The 14,408-nt window shown below is 36.7% G+C and overlaps 1 protein-coding gene across 1 annotated transcript in view; it reads left to right on the top strand.

Moving 5' to 3' along the window:
• The window catches only part of LOC140160767 (ER membrane protein complex subunit 1-like), a 45,811-nt gene extending 31,939 nt beyond the window's left edge, over positions 1-13,872 (top strand). The window contains 4 exon segments of the mRNA XM_072184066.1: positions 9,732-9,862; positions 10,654-10,811; positions 12,220-12,295; positions 13,268-13,872. Of these exon segments, the coding sequence (XP_072040167.1) occupies positions 9,732-9,862; positions 10,654-10,811; positions 12,220-12,295; positions 13,268-13,428 (526 nt within the window). The 3' untranslated portion in view covers positions 13,429-13,872.
• Positions 13,873-14,408: the final 536 nt, after the last annotated feature.

Raw genomic sequence — 14,408 nt, 5'->3', positions numbered from 1 at the left:
TTTATATTAGTAGAGATAATATTAGACCCATATTTTACTTGCTTTATTGAATTTCAAGCTAATTTTATGCATGAAATGTGCACATTTAGACCGATACAGTGCAAACGACACTCCGTCTTGATCAAGTCTAACATCGTCAGGCTAAAATCTCCTCAATCTTGAACGACTGTCGAGGAAGTCTATTTCGAGCTATTTTTCCAAGATGGCGCCCATCGACTGCCAATTATTCGGACCCTTTCCGGCAAAAATACAGCTTATTTAGCCAGTCTCGTCACGGGGTAATCGGTTATAATATTTTTCCTAGCATATTGAGCAAACTCCTCAGCTATTTGGTTTTTCACGATATGATAGTAATGGAAAGATTCGACCAAATGTTCGCCGTTTTTCGCCATTTAATTTTTTTGGAAACGATGACGTAAACATTGCATCATCTCTTCCACAGGAAATACACTCCTACACGTACAGGGGTACTATGCCATCACATGCATGAAGGCGCATAGGCTGAATGACTGACTTCATTTGCGCAAACGAGTGGCTTATCCTATAGTATATTAGTACTCGAGAATCCTTGATAACCCTAGGAAACAAGCGAAACAACCCAATACGCGATCTCATTGGATGGCATTTCTCAGGCCCTGGTATTTCCCCGGGGTATTTCTTTGCGACCCTGTGGATCACATGATCATTAATTATTCATAATTTTAAGGGCTGTACAATAATTATGAGCCTGGGGCCCGGGAGGGGGGAGGGCAAAGCTTTTTTGGCAAGCGGGAGGGGGGGTGTCATTCAAGCAATTTTAAGCAGGGGTGAGGCAAGCAATTTTTGGCACGTCATTTGAAACTCCCCCCCCGCTCATAATTAAATAAAAATTAAACAAAATAAAAAAAAAATATTGTCAAAAAACAGTTGCTTTTCCATCACTTCTCGCGAGACATTTCTTACCTATTCAAGATAATATTCCACCAAAATCGTTGTTATCATCCCGGGAATTTAAATATCTTTCGTTGGTATTCTAAATTCATGAAATTATCCTGGCACTAATTATAATATCAAATCAAAACATGTGTATACGGCACTTTCCCCTTTCCCACACATCGCACGCACGGTCTAAATATAGATTGGGGGCTGACCTAGATTAGCACCTTCACCACGTGCGCGCGGACCAGCTGAAGGGATAAGAATATTTTATTGGTAATTATTTTTCATAATCGAATTGAACTTTCCAAGTTTCGCTTTAACATTTTTCTTTGTTTTAAAATATTCACAATGATGTTAATAAAACCGTCAAAATATCCAACAAAATAAAATCTGTGTGTCTTATTGCGTTCTTCATTTTCAGCAATGATTTCACACTCATCAGAATATTGATAGCCAAAGCACAGTCCACACCCATTTGCCTCATTAATTATTTATTAGCTCAAACCAACGATCCCCTCAACTTTATGTCTGGCTCAAGATCTGCATGCGGCATGCGGTCTGACCAGAAAAATTAAGATGGCACTAAAAAAAAGAGTAAATATTTGGAATTCGAAAGAGAGAGGGGGGGGAGAACCGGAGGGGTGGTGGAGGGAAGTAATAGAGGAACTTCGAAAGAGATGGCAGGGTGAGAGAAAGAATGAGTATTGGGAAGAGAGAGAGAGAGATGGGTCTTTTTAAAAGTTTTAAAAGATACCCAGGAAAAGTCGAATTTTATTTTAACAAAACTAATACAAAAAAGGGTAATATTTGGAATTTAAGAGAGGGGGAGGGAGAGATGGATGGAGATAAACGGGAGGAGGGGGTAGAATGAAGTAATAAGGAGGTGGAAGAGACAAATGGCAGGAGGGTGAGAGAAAGAAGTAAGGGGAGAGGGTGAGGTAGTAAAAGTTACACCAATACACCAAATGACCCTATTTGGCATAAAATTTCATTAAAAAATAATGAAATATATGCGGCATTTGCCAATATTATTATTTTTATTATTATTATTATTATTGATCTATTAAAATATTTTGAGCATAAGTCAAAAAATTTCAATTCTGTGTTTTGTATGAACTTGAGTCAAGTTTTAGAAGGGAATTTTAATCCAACACTTTCATCATCTTCGCGATTTTTCTGTCATTTTCAGTTCAAGCAAATAGGCTAGATTATTTTTCTTTGTAATATTGCCCTGAAGTAAATATTGATAAAAGTTGATGAACCAACCCGAAATATAATAAAGTGATAGTATAGAGCTGTAATCCCTTACATAATTACGCAATCATCCAACAAAAAAGTGGGCATTTGCTAGGAATTTCCGTTCTTTTGAAGGAGCACCAGTATGATACATTTTGTATGCGTGCCTGATGGATGTGGTCAATTGGCTTCACAGCACACCAAATGACCCTATTGACAATTAGTATAAAATTTCATGAAAAAACATTGAAATATATGCGGCATTTGCCAATATTATTATTTCTATTGTATTATTATTATTATTAAGTTTTAAGGTATTTGACCTCTGGGTGACCCCGAAATGCTCTTCGAAAAATTTGACTATAAATGTTGACTGTACCACCAAGTTTCATGCCCATACAACAGTTATTTGACCTCAGATGACCCAAAAATGACCTTCACAAAATTTGGCTCTAAATGTTGACTGTACCCACTAAGTTTCATACCCATACGACAGTTTTTGCTCAGATGACCCGTAGATGACCTCGGGTGACCTTGACCTACTAACCAATACAAACTTGTTCTGTATGGGATCAAGATGCACCCACCCACCAAGTTTGAGGAATGTGCGACCCCTAGTCTCCGAGAAAATAGGCGGACAGACAGACTCACTCACAGAGTCACAGACAGACAGAGGCACAGACTACCAGTATTATTATATAGATGTATGAATGTCACAAATCATGAAATTTCTTGCCAGATTCTTTACGAAAGAAGTTTTTTGTTTTTTCCTAATAATAATGTTAGGCCCATTTTCCGAAGAAAAGTAACTTGGTGACGTCAGATTTACTAAAGAAAAAGGTGGTATTTATTATTTAAAGAATAATACGCATAAATTAAGGGGTACTACACCCTGTGGTAAATTTGTGACTATTTTTGCATTTTCTCAAAAAACTAATAACACAGTGGTAACAAAAGTTATGTATATTATTAGGGCAAGGAATCCAATTACTACACTGAAATTTCAGTGACTCAAGACAAGCGGTTCAGTATATATGATAGGAAATGAGGTACATCGTAGCGGTACCTTATTTCTTATCATAAATAACGAACCGCTTGTCTTGGGTCACTGAAATTCCAGTGTAGTAATTGGATTCCTTGCCCCAATAATATAAATAACTTTTGTTACCACTGTGTTATTAGTTTTTGAGAAAAATGCAAAAGTAGACACAAATTTATCGAGGGGTGTAGTACCCCCTTAAATGAAATATTAATCAAAACGCAAATCGTAGTATTTAAAAACAATTACACGTACACATTAATAACAATTATATATAAAGAAAGGTGAAAGAAAATGTTAATTGATTTAAATTTGCCCGTGTTAAAAAAATAATCACACACACCACAGATCCTGGAAAGAAATGGGGTTACCATGGTGACCTTGGCTGAAAGCTGACTAGCATCTATTGTTTGAGCGCCACGCCCCTCCCCCCATAACTAGATCGAGGGTCACCCAGCGGTTAGTAGAGGTTGTTTACAACTATTTGCGCACTTTCCCACACTATCTGAGGGTCGTGCCTACGTGCATCAGGGGACCCACGTGGTCACGTGCTCACTGTGCAGTAGAGCACGCACGGGCATGTCAAAACCCAGGTCAAAATAAATATTATTGCGTGATTCAACCGGGGATTCTGTAGGGGAAATATTCTTTCGGAGTTTGTATTTTTAAGCTTTTAATATCAGCATTTTCATTTGAAATGAAGTTTGGATCATGGGTTTTGGAATCATATAAAGCAATTAGCTGGAATAAATTGCATCATCAATCACAGAACTCACTTTCGAAAAGTTTTTTTCTCGCGCCTATAAATAGGTGAATGTTATGACATGGTGTGACATCAAAAATGTTGGGAGTGGACTTTCTTATTATTGTTTTTAAAATACATCATTTGATGTTCACACCACATTCCAAAGATAACTCTATACGCGGTACGGCAATTGTTGGCCAATTTGAATAATTCAAATAACATGAAATTGGTCATAATCGGCTGATAAAAGATGATAAAATATTGGTCGGAGCAGCAATTGCAAGGATCTCTGGTTAGTCAGCTCATAAAGGATTAATAAGTCGTGCCAGGATCCCGGGCCAGGATCCTCTGTGCCAGGAATCAGGATGATCTTTTCGGGTGCGGTCTCAAAAGCCTTCCGATTCATCTCTTGCCAAGGCGCATATCGGGGTTGTTTGGCAGCTGCCGCATGCCGGGTTGGGGCATTGGAAGACCCAAGGGTGCTTAATACGGCTTCTCAGTCCTGGGGGGCTTCGGCGCACTTGGCTATGGATCATTGGATGTATAATCTACGTGCACTTTTAGTTCTGAAACGAAAAGGAAATACATGTAGAACAAGTATTGTGAGATCGTAAATATGTGTTTGTCTCAAGGTAAGAACAAACAAGAACAGCTTGAAAACCTGGCCCGGGGAAAACTGGGTATCAAACATGTCGGCGAAATAATATTGAAAACATAAAATAATTTTGACTGCAAATGTATGTACGTACAGGCACATCACTGATGTAACGAATGTTGAATTATATCGGCCATCTTCTATGTATCGGTCTGTAAAATTTGTAATGGCAAGACGATTATGTTTTGGGTGAATAATTTGCTATTTCATAAGATTCATGTGTGGGGAAATTTGATGCACAAACCGATGACTCGGAGACCAGCGTATCACGGGCTGACGTTGCGCTCGTAAGTGCGGGCAAAAATGTCAGGTTCCCGGTTGGGTTCTTGCCAATTTATCGCGGGAGAAGTTTTAAAGTTAATAATAGCGCTCGTACAAACACAAGTTTGAGCATAAAGCGGGGATTTTTCTCAAAAATTTGCTGTTTGTATTTTCATTTTTGTACATGTTTAAAAACAGGTTGTCATATTTTTTTTATTAGTTTTGTAAATTAATTGCGCATCGTCGATGTTTTAACTTTTGTCGTTCTTCTAAACATGGAAATAGTATAGTAGGCATATAGATCTTTTGAAGATAATTTTCATGTTCCAAGCTAACATCAAGCTGTTCCGTGCTTCATGTCATGATGTGTCAATCAATAACGGTGAAGGTACATCTCGTTGAACTACTTCAAGTGATGAAGCACTTGAAGCGAATAGGATTAAGCCGTGCAAAACTCATGCGCGGTTTTGCGCGGTACAGTCAGTAGAGATGCTAGTCACATGGAGAGGTTCATCAGAGATGACCGTGCAACAACTACCGCGCAAAACATCAACCCGCGAATACCGCGCGTGGGTTTTGCACGGCCCGTGCCCGGTGGATTCCAGCCAGTACTGTATTAGGGACAGTCATGATGTTATGGTTGAGCGAGCAACGTATGACCACTACACAGGTCAATGGCCTGATTGCGATCTGGCGGGTTTTTTAAAAGCACAGTCCCTGAACTACGGTGTACAATGAGGGACATGCAAACTTAAAATAATTTTTCACAAACTCAAATATTTTTTGCAAACTGAAATGATTTTCTACAAACTCAAATATTTTTTTACAAACTTGAAATATTTTTTGCAAACTTTCGACTTTCACGAGAGAGCAAGACTCCCAGCGAGACTCAGGCTATCGAGATTGAGTCTATCTTGGCGCGATATGATTTTTTTTTTTTAAAGAAGGGTCTTAGACCGCCGGCCACACGACTTGTTGGTATCCATCTTGAATTTTTTTACATATAATCGTAACCTCAACATAGGCTTACCACGTGGCAAGCAAAGGCAGAAAACATACCATATTTTGGAATTTTATTTGCTTAAAAACATTAATGTGTATTAATAGCGCCCAATTGTTGTTAAGGAGGCTGTGTACTCTCAGACATGCATGTAGTAAAAGTGCAATAACTTTGTAATTATTCGCACAAGACATATAAAAGTATACATTTGTATGAAGGCAAGACATCAATAAATCTTAATATAAATACAGATTTGGGGTAAAAACAACAATTCTGAAGAAAATCACAAAAAAGTGAGTTTTTGGCAATATTTGTTAGGTACATCATAACAAAAAAAACACTCTTTCCAAAATATTTTATTTTGTTTATAGCTCAACTTGAGGCTCCATTCCAAAAGCGTTTTTTTTTATATTTTTTTTATATCAATTGGCCTTATATTTTGAGATATTGACCATGTAAGACATCAAATTGAACTTTTTAAAATTCACAAAATGATGCCTAAAATCGGAAATAGACCAAAATATAAAAAAAATGAGAAAACCGCTTCTTGAGTCAATCGTGCTTTTTACGATGATCATATTGGCTTACCTATAGATGCTGTATTTATTGAGTTATCGTAGTACCTAAATCGCCATTTTACCGAGAAAATGAACATTGAAATAATGGCCGTTGAAGTTTAAAGTGGTCACATTTTGCACTTTCATCGAATTTCACAGGGGAATAGGGCAGTTTTCGCTTTTGTACCTTATATTACGTGAACATCGGGTAAATCCACAGCCCTTGAGAAGTTTGAGCGAAATCCATTCATAACTTGATATTTAAATCGGGGAAAGAACTTGAAAAACCCACATTTTATCAGCTAAAACGGAGCCATTTGACCACTAGGTTTTTGTGAAATCAGTGCTTCCGTGGTGTTTCCATAAGATGCGCCACAGATGCAGATAAGCGTCGCAGTATCGTAGCGTATTTGTGCGTTAACAAATTGCGCGATACGCAACGCGATGCGTTGTTGGGCGCGGTACCCTGCTGGTTCAACAAAGATTTTCTTTCCTTTTCAATTTCAAACACGAGTGGAATAGTGAAATAAAATCCTTAAAATATTGCAGTTGGAGTTTACAAATCTGGATTTTCATTCCTTTTATTTATAAAAAACATAACAAAGTGCAAACATAAAAAAAATTTTGCGAAAGAAACAATGTCTAGAGTACACAGCCGCGTTAAGAGGCGCACCATTTGATTTCCAAGGGGCATGGGAGTTTTTTGAAAAAAAACTTCGCCCACTAGTGAGACGAAAAAACAACTTCGCCCACTAGTGAGATGGAAATTTTTGTTGCCTCACTGGTGAGTAAAACAAATTTCTCCCACCCAACTTTGTATAAAGGTATACATTATAATTGAAAAATAAATAAATAAATAAAAAAAGGCGGTGAAAATAAATCCTCCCTTTGGAGGCGATAAAAAAATACAAAAAAAATTCTGCCTGACCCAAACTCCCATGCACCCCTGAGAATCTAATGGTGCGTCCCCTGCGTGATCTAAATACAGAAATCTGACAATAAATGGGCCTCTACATGCACAATAAATTATATTAAAGTTTGCAACAACAAAAATTAAAGTTTGTAATAATTATTCGAGTTTGTAAAAATCATTTGAGTTTGTAAAAATTATCAAAGTTTGCAAAAATTATTTTAAGTTAGCATGTTCCTCATGGTACACCGTACTGAACATAACATATCCGTAAGCATATGACCGAAATTGCCTAGCAATTGACGCCTCATGTCAACGCAGTCTATAGTGTGATTAGAACATTATTGTCTGGTGATCATTATAGTATGATCAGTACGAAAAATCCAGATTTTCAAAAATTAAAAGAACCACTTTTTAGCGGGAATTTTCATAAGTTACACAGCTGAAGTTATGAAAGGGTTGAAAGACTACAATATTATGGCATAAACAAGAATATGTTCGATTGGTCTTTATTCCTATAGGCTGAACCCTTAATGGTATAAAACGTTTTCATGACATTAAATAACATTTGTCGGTAAGTTACTGCACAGCAAACACAAATGTTTTACAGAAAACATTTAAATGTCGGGTTATATAAAGAGTACAAAAACGTTTTAATAACATTCCAAAAACATTTTTGAAAACTTGGTACAAATCATTCTAAACAGAATGTTATTTTAGTTGAAAAATATTTTGCAAAAAATGTTTGCCCAAAATATTTACAATAACGCTTATAAAATGATTGCACGACCTTTATATAACTCGACATTTAAATGTTATTAAAACGTTTTGTAAAAAACATTTTAAGAACATTTCTGTGTTTGCTGGGTGCAAACATTTTGTCATAATGTTATTTAAGTGTTGACAAAATATTTGGCCAAAAATGTTTGCAAAAATAGTTTACAATGACATTTCGAAAACATTTAAAGAATATTGTTGTAGTGTGTTTTCATACAAAACGCTTTTAAAACGATTTCATGACCTTTATATAACCCGACATTTTAATGTTATTAAAACGTTTTTACCTAAACCAAAACCCAAAATATAACTGATTTAAAACGTTTTAAAAACGTTTTTGTATTTGCTGGGTAATCACCGATTTTTGAGAAGCAGGAGGAAACTGGAGATCCCGGAGAAAATCTGCGAGCATGGATCCTGGATCGGGATAAACCAAGTTCACATGAGTCTTTTGGCCGCGCGCCGGGCTTGAAGTTGAACCCGGGACCTCAGTGTGGTGCAAGGCGAGAACCGCGCCAACTCGCTCTCCCGAGCCTGACTTATGTTTTTAACCTGGTCCCGTCCCATATGTGTGTCTCAACACGGAGCGACCGTTTAGAAACAAACAAACACACTTTAATCACTCGCAATTCAGCTTCCAAACTTCGAGTCAGGATCGGCTTGCGCTTTTTACGCCTCGGGCGGTTAACCTAGGCCGCACGCCGGGAGGTAGGCTTTTGGCCCTATATAGGCCTGAAGAAATTAACTCGCATGTCATTAACCCGAAACATCATTGCCTTCTCTTTCCTATCCTCACCAGATATTTCAGAGGAAAATAAGTAAAGAGTTGCCTCAGTAAAGACAAATGATACTCTGAGTATCTTGCAAAAGCCGAGCAGCTAGCACTGACAGCTTTGACTTTGTCAATATGAAGGCCTAGGCCTAACTTACTTATGTTTCCCCGTTGTTGGCCAATTTTGTAGGCCTAGCTAGAATTTATATATAGGCCTATCATAGAAGTCATTGTAGCTTTGTAATTTATATTATAAAATCCTTTTTAATATACTTGTTAGGCCTAAAAGACACAGAAAAGTTCATTGCTGTAAACACGTGCATGCGTTGGTTTAGGACCAAGTCTGGACTATGCAGTGTTGCCATGCAGCGGAAAGGATAACCACTTTGACGTCACAGGGGTTGCCACGTGTCTCTGCACATATGAATTGGGCGGAGCGACGCGACATTGGGCGCTTTGTCTTTATTTGCTGATTTGGGGGGTGAAATAAAGGAAAATTGCGTTTATCTTTTTAGAAATGGATTCTATATGTTATTAGCTTTATTTTGATACCAAATATGTTTTTCTTTCAATGGTCCCTTTAAGCGTGTACGTGTGTATGCCAGCGCTTTGAGTGAACACTAGCAATTGAAGCTGCGCCAATAAAATGCGCACTGACGCCACTGCCACATCAGGGTGAAAATGGTATAGTGCTCTCATGATAGGCTGTTTCGAGAAAAACACAAGAAAATATGAAAAGGTATTGGATCATAGAAAACCAGAGAGAGGTTTAGGATATGGTTGGGTCTCAGGAGACAGTGAGTGCCTCATACAAGTTGATTTATTCTAACTATTGTTGAACGTTTCTTCATTTGATTTCAGTACTGCCTTTTCATCATTAGACCCACCTAACTCCCCCATGGTGGAACGCCAGTCATATATCATCTCCTCTGCTGTACAAGCAATGGAACCATCCTATACAGAGAGGGGCATTACTCATAGACATATATTACGTAAGTATCATAACTTCCATTAAGACCCCTTGTATGTAGAATATGCAATATCCAAGAGTTCATTATCATCAAGATTCACAAATATTTGAACAGAACAAATCCTTGTGTGTGTGGGGGGGGGGAGGGCAATTTTGTTTGGCCTTTTAATTGCTCCATGTAATTAAAAAAAACATAAGAAATATAGTGTTAACATTTGTAAAGAACCCCTGATGAATTTTGAACCAAAATGTTTGCCTCTCTCATGTTCATGTTTCTTCATTGATCTTGGTTTTAAAATGCAAGCTTATAGATTTCAATACTATTTTAATGGTCATTAGTGTTTGTTTGGTAGAGCATCTGACTTGCAAACTGAAGGTCCCAAGTTTAAATTCTTACTTTGAGTGAAGTAAATTTCCTAAGTGTTCAGAATTTGGTCTCTACGCTCGCTGATCACCATCAATCATTGGTCAACTGTTATCATGATTGTTGATCACCAATCAGTGTGATTGTTTATGATTTCTGCATATAGGCATTGTACATAACTCTGAATAATTAGGAAATTTATTGTAGTGGTCATTTATATTACTTTGCAAATTGTTGAATTCAGTTTTTTTAGTCAAAATTTCTGCAACTTTATTTAATTTCAGCCTGTTTTTGGTACTTTTTGCCCAATTTCACATGCATTTTCAGGGGTTTTTTTTATGAAAGTGCAGTCTCATGCCTGTGTTTTGTATAGTGTTGTTTGTTTTCAATTGTATCTCAGCAATCACGGAGTAACTTGAATCGTTTTCTCTTATTCATTGCCTTTGTAGTTGTATTAAGTTCAGGTGGTATTCTGTCATTACCAAAAAGGATGTTGGATCCCAGGAGACCTCTGGTACCTACATCAGAACACAGAGAAGAAGGTTTAATACCATATCTACCTGAACTAGGCATACCAATGCAATCTATAGTCAATTATAATCAATCTGTAAGTACATTAACACCATGAGAACTACCTGCCGATTGGTCAAAAAGAAGTTTTCATTATTAATTGGATCAATCAGCAACATTGTTAGAATAATTTCACAATGCAAAAAAAATTGGGGTGAATTATTTGCAAAGCTCCATTCTGATTGGTGATTAAAGTGAAAATATCATGTAATTGACCAATCAGAGGCAATGTTAGATCGGCAGGTAGGGCTCAGGGGGTTCACATAAAAAGTCCCCAAGTTTGGAGATATTTTCTCAAAATACCAAGAGCTATCTCAAGAACTACTGAACCAATACTAGGCTTGTTTGTACTAATTTTTATGCATTTTTCATGCTGATTCCAAATATGGTCATGGCAATTTTATTATTATGAAATTTTTGAATAAAAAAAAAAATTGAAACTTGTTGTCTGCAGTCGACACCCGCGTGGAGAGTTAAGGACAGACTGTAATATTATTTTGGTCAAAAATCTGAAGAATTACCAGATACTTGTGTGTTGAATTTACACTGGACTAAAAAAAACTTATAATTTTTCACAAGGTCATATGTGACTCCTCGCCACAACTGAGCCCGGATGTCGCCAATCATCATTTTTGAGATATTCAACCAAAATATTCTGCTTGAAATTAGCTTTAAAATGATGTATATCATGTCTATAGTACTTGACATTTAAGTAGTGAAAATCAATAAAACAGTCAATAAATCCTTTCTTTCCTATTGTTTATTGTTAAATTCGATGGAGCATATCTCAATAGTGGTACTGGCGACATCCGGGCTCAGTTGTGGCGAGGAGTCACATATGTTAAAATCCTGTCCATAAAAATGAACCAAAATTGAACACAGGATTACTTTAATACTTTACTCTAAACACTGGTCAGTAACCAAACAGTTGTCCAAGTGACACAACAGCAAAATGCACTGACATGGAACAGCTTCCTGGACCACATTCACAGCCCAATAATTGGCACCCAACACAAGAAATCTGTGAGTAAGTGGAATAGTGTGGAAAAGGACCTGTTTCTTGAAGAAAGTGAGTGAAAAGCAGAAGCAGCCCTGCTCCACACTATTCCACTTACTCTTTGGAAATTATACCTGTGTAAGGATCTTGTACACATTCTATTATAAGTTTCTTTTTGAGCCCAGTTTATATTCTAGCATATTATACCATCTGTACATTATAAACCTGTAATTGTAATACTGCCTATACTTCATTTCACCTAGAGTTTGGTAGTGACATTAGTACTTGAACGCAGTTGAGATGCAGATCTGCCGACAAACACCCTTGTATGCAATACATGATGAATGGGTAAATGCAGCGGTTTTTACGTTTTGTAGCCTATAGAATGGAAAATGAAAAAATCTTGAATAACTAATATAAGTTCTTTGTTATGTTTGGTTATTTTCAGCTTGTTGGAATAGAAGGTTTACACACTGCACCAGCAGGGTTGGAATCAACATGTTTAGTATTAGCTTATGGTTTAGGTAAGTACACTGTGTAGGCTCATACATTTGGTGCACAATTTTGTTAATAAGTGGTTTCAGCTATTCCATTGCACCTCATACTGCCAGTTTTTTTTTTCAAACAACATTACTCCTCAAATTCAAGAGTAGGGCGCATTGGACTATTCCAGTTGAAATCCATATACCCCTATGGAAGACATGACCTTAATATCCCACATAGGGGATGTAGATTTCAAATGAAGTCACCATTCGATAACCACATTTGAAATTTCACTCCCTGTGTGGAAGATTAAGGTTATGTCAACTGGAATATGCCATTTTGTTGACACAAGTTAGATCAAGTATTTTGAAGTCTGGTTAAACTTGAAGCGCTGAATGTACTTTTGCTGAATCCCATAAGCCTTTGCGAGAGTGCACCTGATAACTCGTCCTTTGATGTCACGCCGATGTGTGCCGATGCGCACATCGTTTATCGAACATCGTTACTGCGCATTGCAAGTCAGTGTAACGTAAAATGACAAGATCTCAGGTATACTTGCAAAGGCTTATGGGATTTACCGAAAAGGTCAATGTGAATTTATACCAGTAAAATGTTGATATGACTATGGCTTACTCAAATTCGGTCTACATTAGTGATGTATTTTGTTGTTGTTTTTTTTAAACTGTAATTCGCTGTAACTAATTTTCAGTTTACTGAGAGTGAAATCAATGATGATTTATTCAAATAATTGAATTTGACCTCTACTGAGCATTCCTAAACAGGGTCATATTTGCAATTCTAAAGTGTACAATAATTTCTGCATGCCACACAGATACTGCTGAAATAAAAATGTGCGAATATATTCTTTTAATGTATGAGGTCTATGTAAGAAAACTTAAAATCACAAAATTAAAAACAAGCAATGTAGTTCAAATTTGGCAAAGCACAAAAAATGACCACTTTTACAGTAACAAAATTACTCATCCACTCTCATATTTTCACTTTTTTTTCAGACTATTATTTTACCAGGGTAACTCCGTCAAAAATGTTCGACGTTCTCAAGGATGACTTTGATTACATGTTCATCAGTACAGTACTATTAGGACTTATCGTAGCAGCTTACGTAACTAGACGTCTTGCAGCAATGAGGGCGCTTCGACAAGCATGGAAATAGGCGGTGTTGACAAAGATATTCATCGCAACTGTCAAATTAGTGATTATTTGACAAATCTTGTTCAAAAATTAATCTTAATTTATAGCAGTTTTAATATGAAACGATCGGCCCTCAATAACAGATGCAAGACTTGGACTGTTTGTTCTTTGACTTTTTCTCGTCTATGGTGGCCAGTATGAGCACAAGCAGGTGTTATTCTAGTTAGTCTCAAGGTGTAAAATATTCTCGTAATTCCTGACAGTTTGAGACTTAAGGTATCAACTTGCCCAGATTTGTGCAATAAATTTAATTGTTGTATAGTTCCCTGCTAGACTTAAGGGCATGCAGAATCACTCAAAGTGGAAAATTTTAGACATTGTTTTATATTTTTTGTGACGAAAATTGCATATTTGTGTTCTAAAGATAAACAACTTAATAAGGGTTTCTCAAATTTTGGGATTTTTTGACTTTTTTTTCAATTTTGACCAAAATTTTGGACATTTTGGATATCTTTTGAACACAAAAATGCTATTTTTGTAGATTTGGATATTTAGGTATATGGTCTATCTAAAATTGCATGTAAAATCAAATTTGGTGCTTTTCTCAAAAACTGCTCATTTTTGCAGAAATCTGCCATGCAAGTTGGAATTCTTGCATCATTTCTTTTCTGAAAATGTACACTTTTTTGTACTTATCATTACTTTTAAAGATACAACACAAAACAATGTCTAAAATTCCCCACTTTGAGTGATCCTGCATGCCACCTCAAAACAAATCAGTGCAATTAGTTCTGCGATTTGTTTTAAGTTAAGCGATTGCGCATAGCTGAGGGTCCGTGATTCCAAGCACTCAGCAAGAACAATCATTTTGTATTATGATCTGTAAGTGTCTTTCTAATTTGTTTTTGAAATTGTAATTCTAGGGATAAGAGATTGTGTTGTTCATAGTAGAATATAGAATTTTTACAGGGTTCCTGACAACAAATGAACCCCAACAGATGT

Source organism: Amphiura filiformis, chromosome 9 (genome assembly GCF_039555335.1).
Source record: "Amphiura filiformis chromosome 9, Afil_fr2py, whole genome shotgun sequence".
Taxonomy (NCBI): Eukaryota; Metazoa; Echinodermata; class Ophiuroidea; order Amphilepidida; family Amphiuridae; genus Amphiura; species Amphiura filiformis.
The sequence above is the reverse complement of the archived record's forward strand: the minus strand, read 5'-3'. Positions and strand labels throughout refer to the sequence as shown.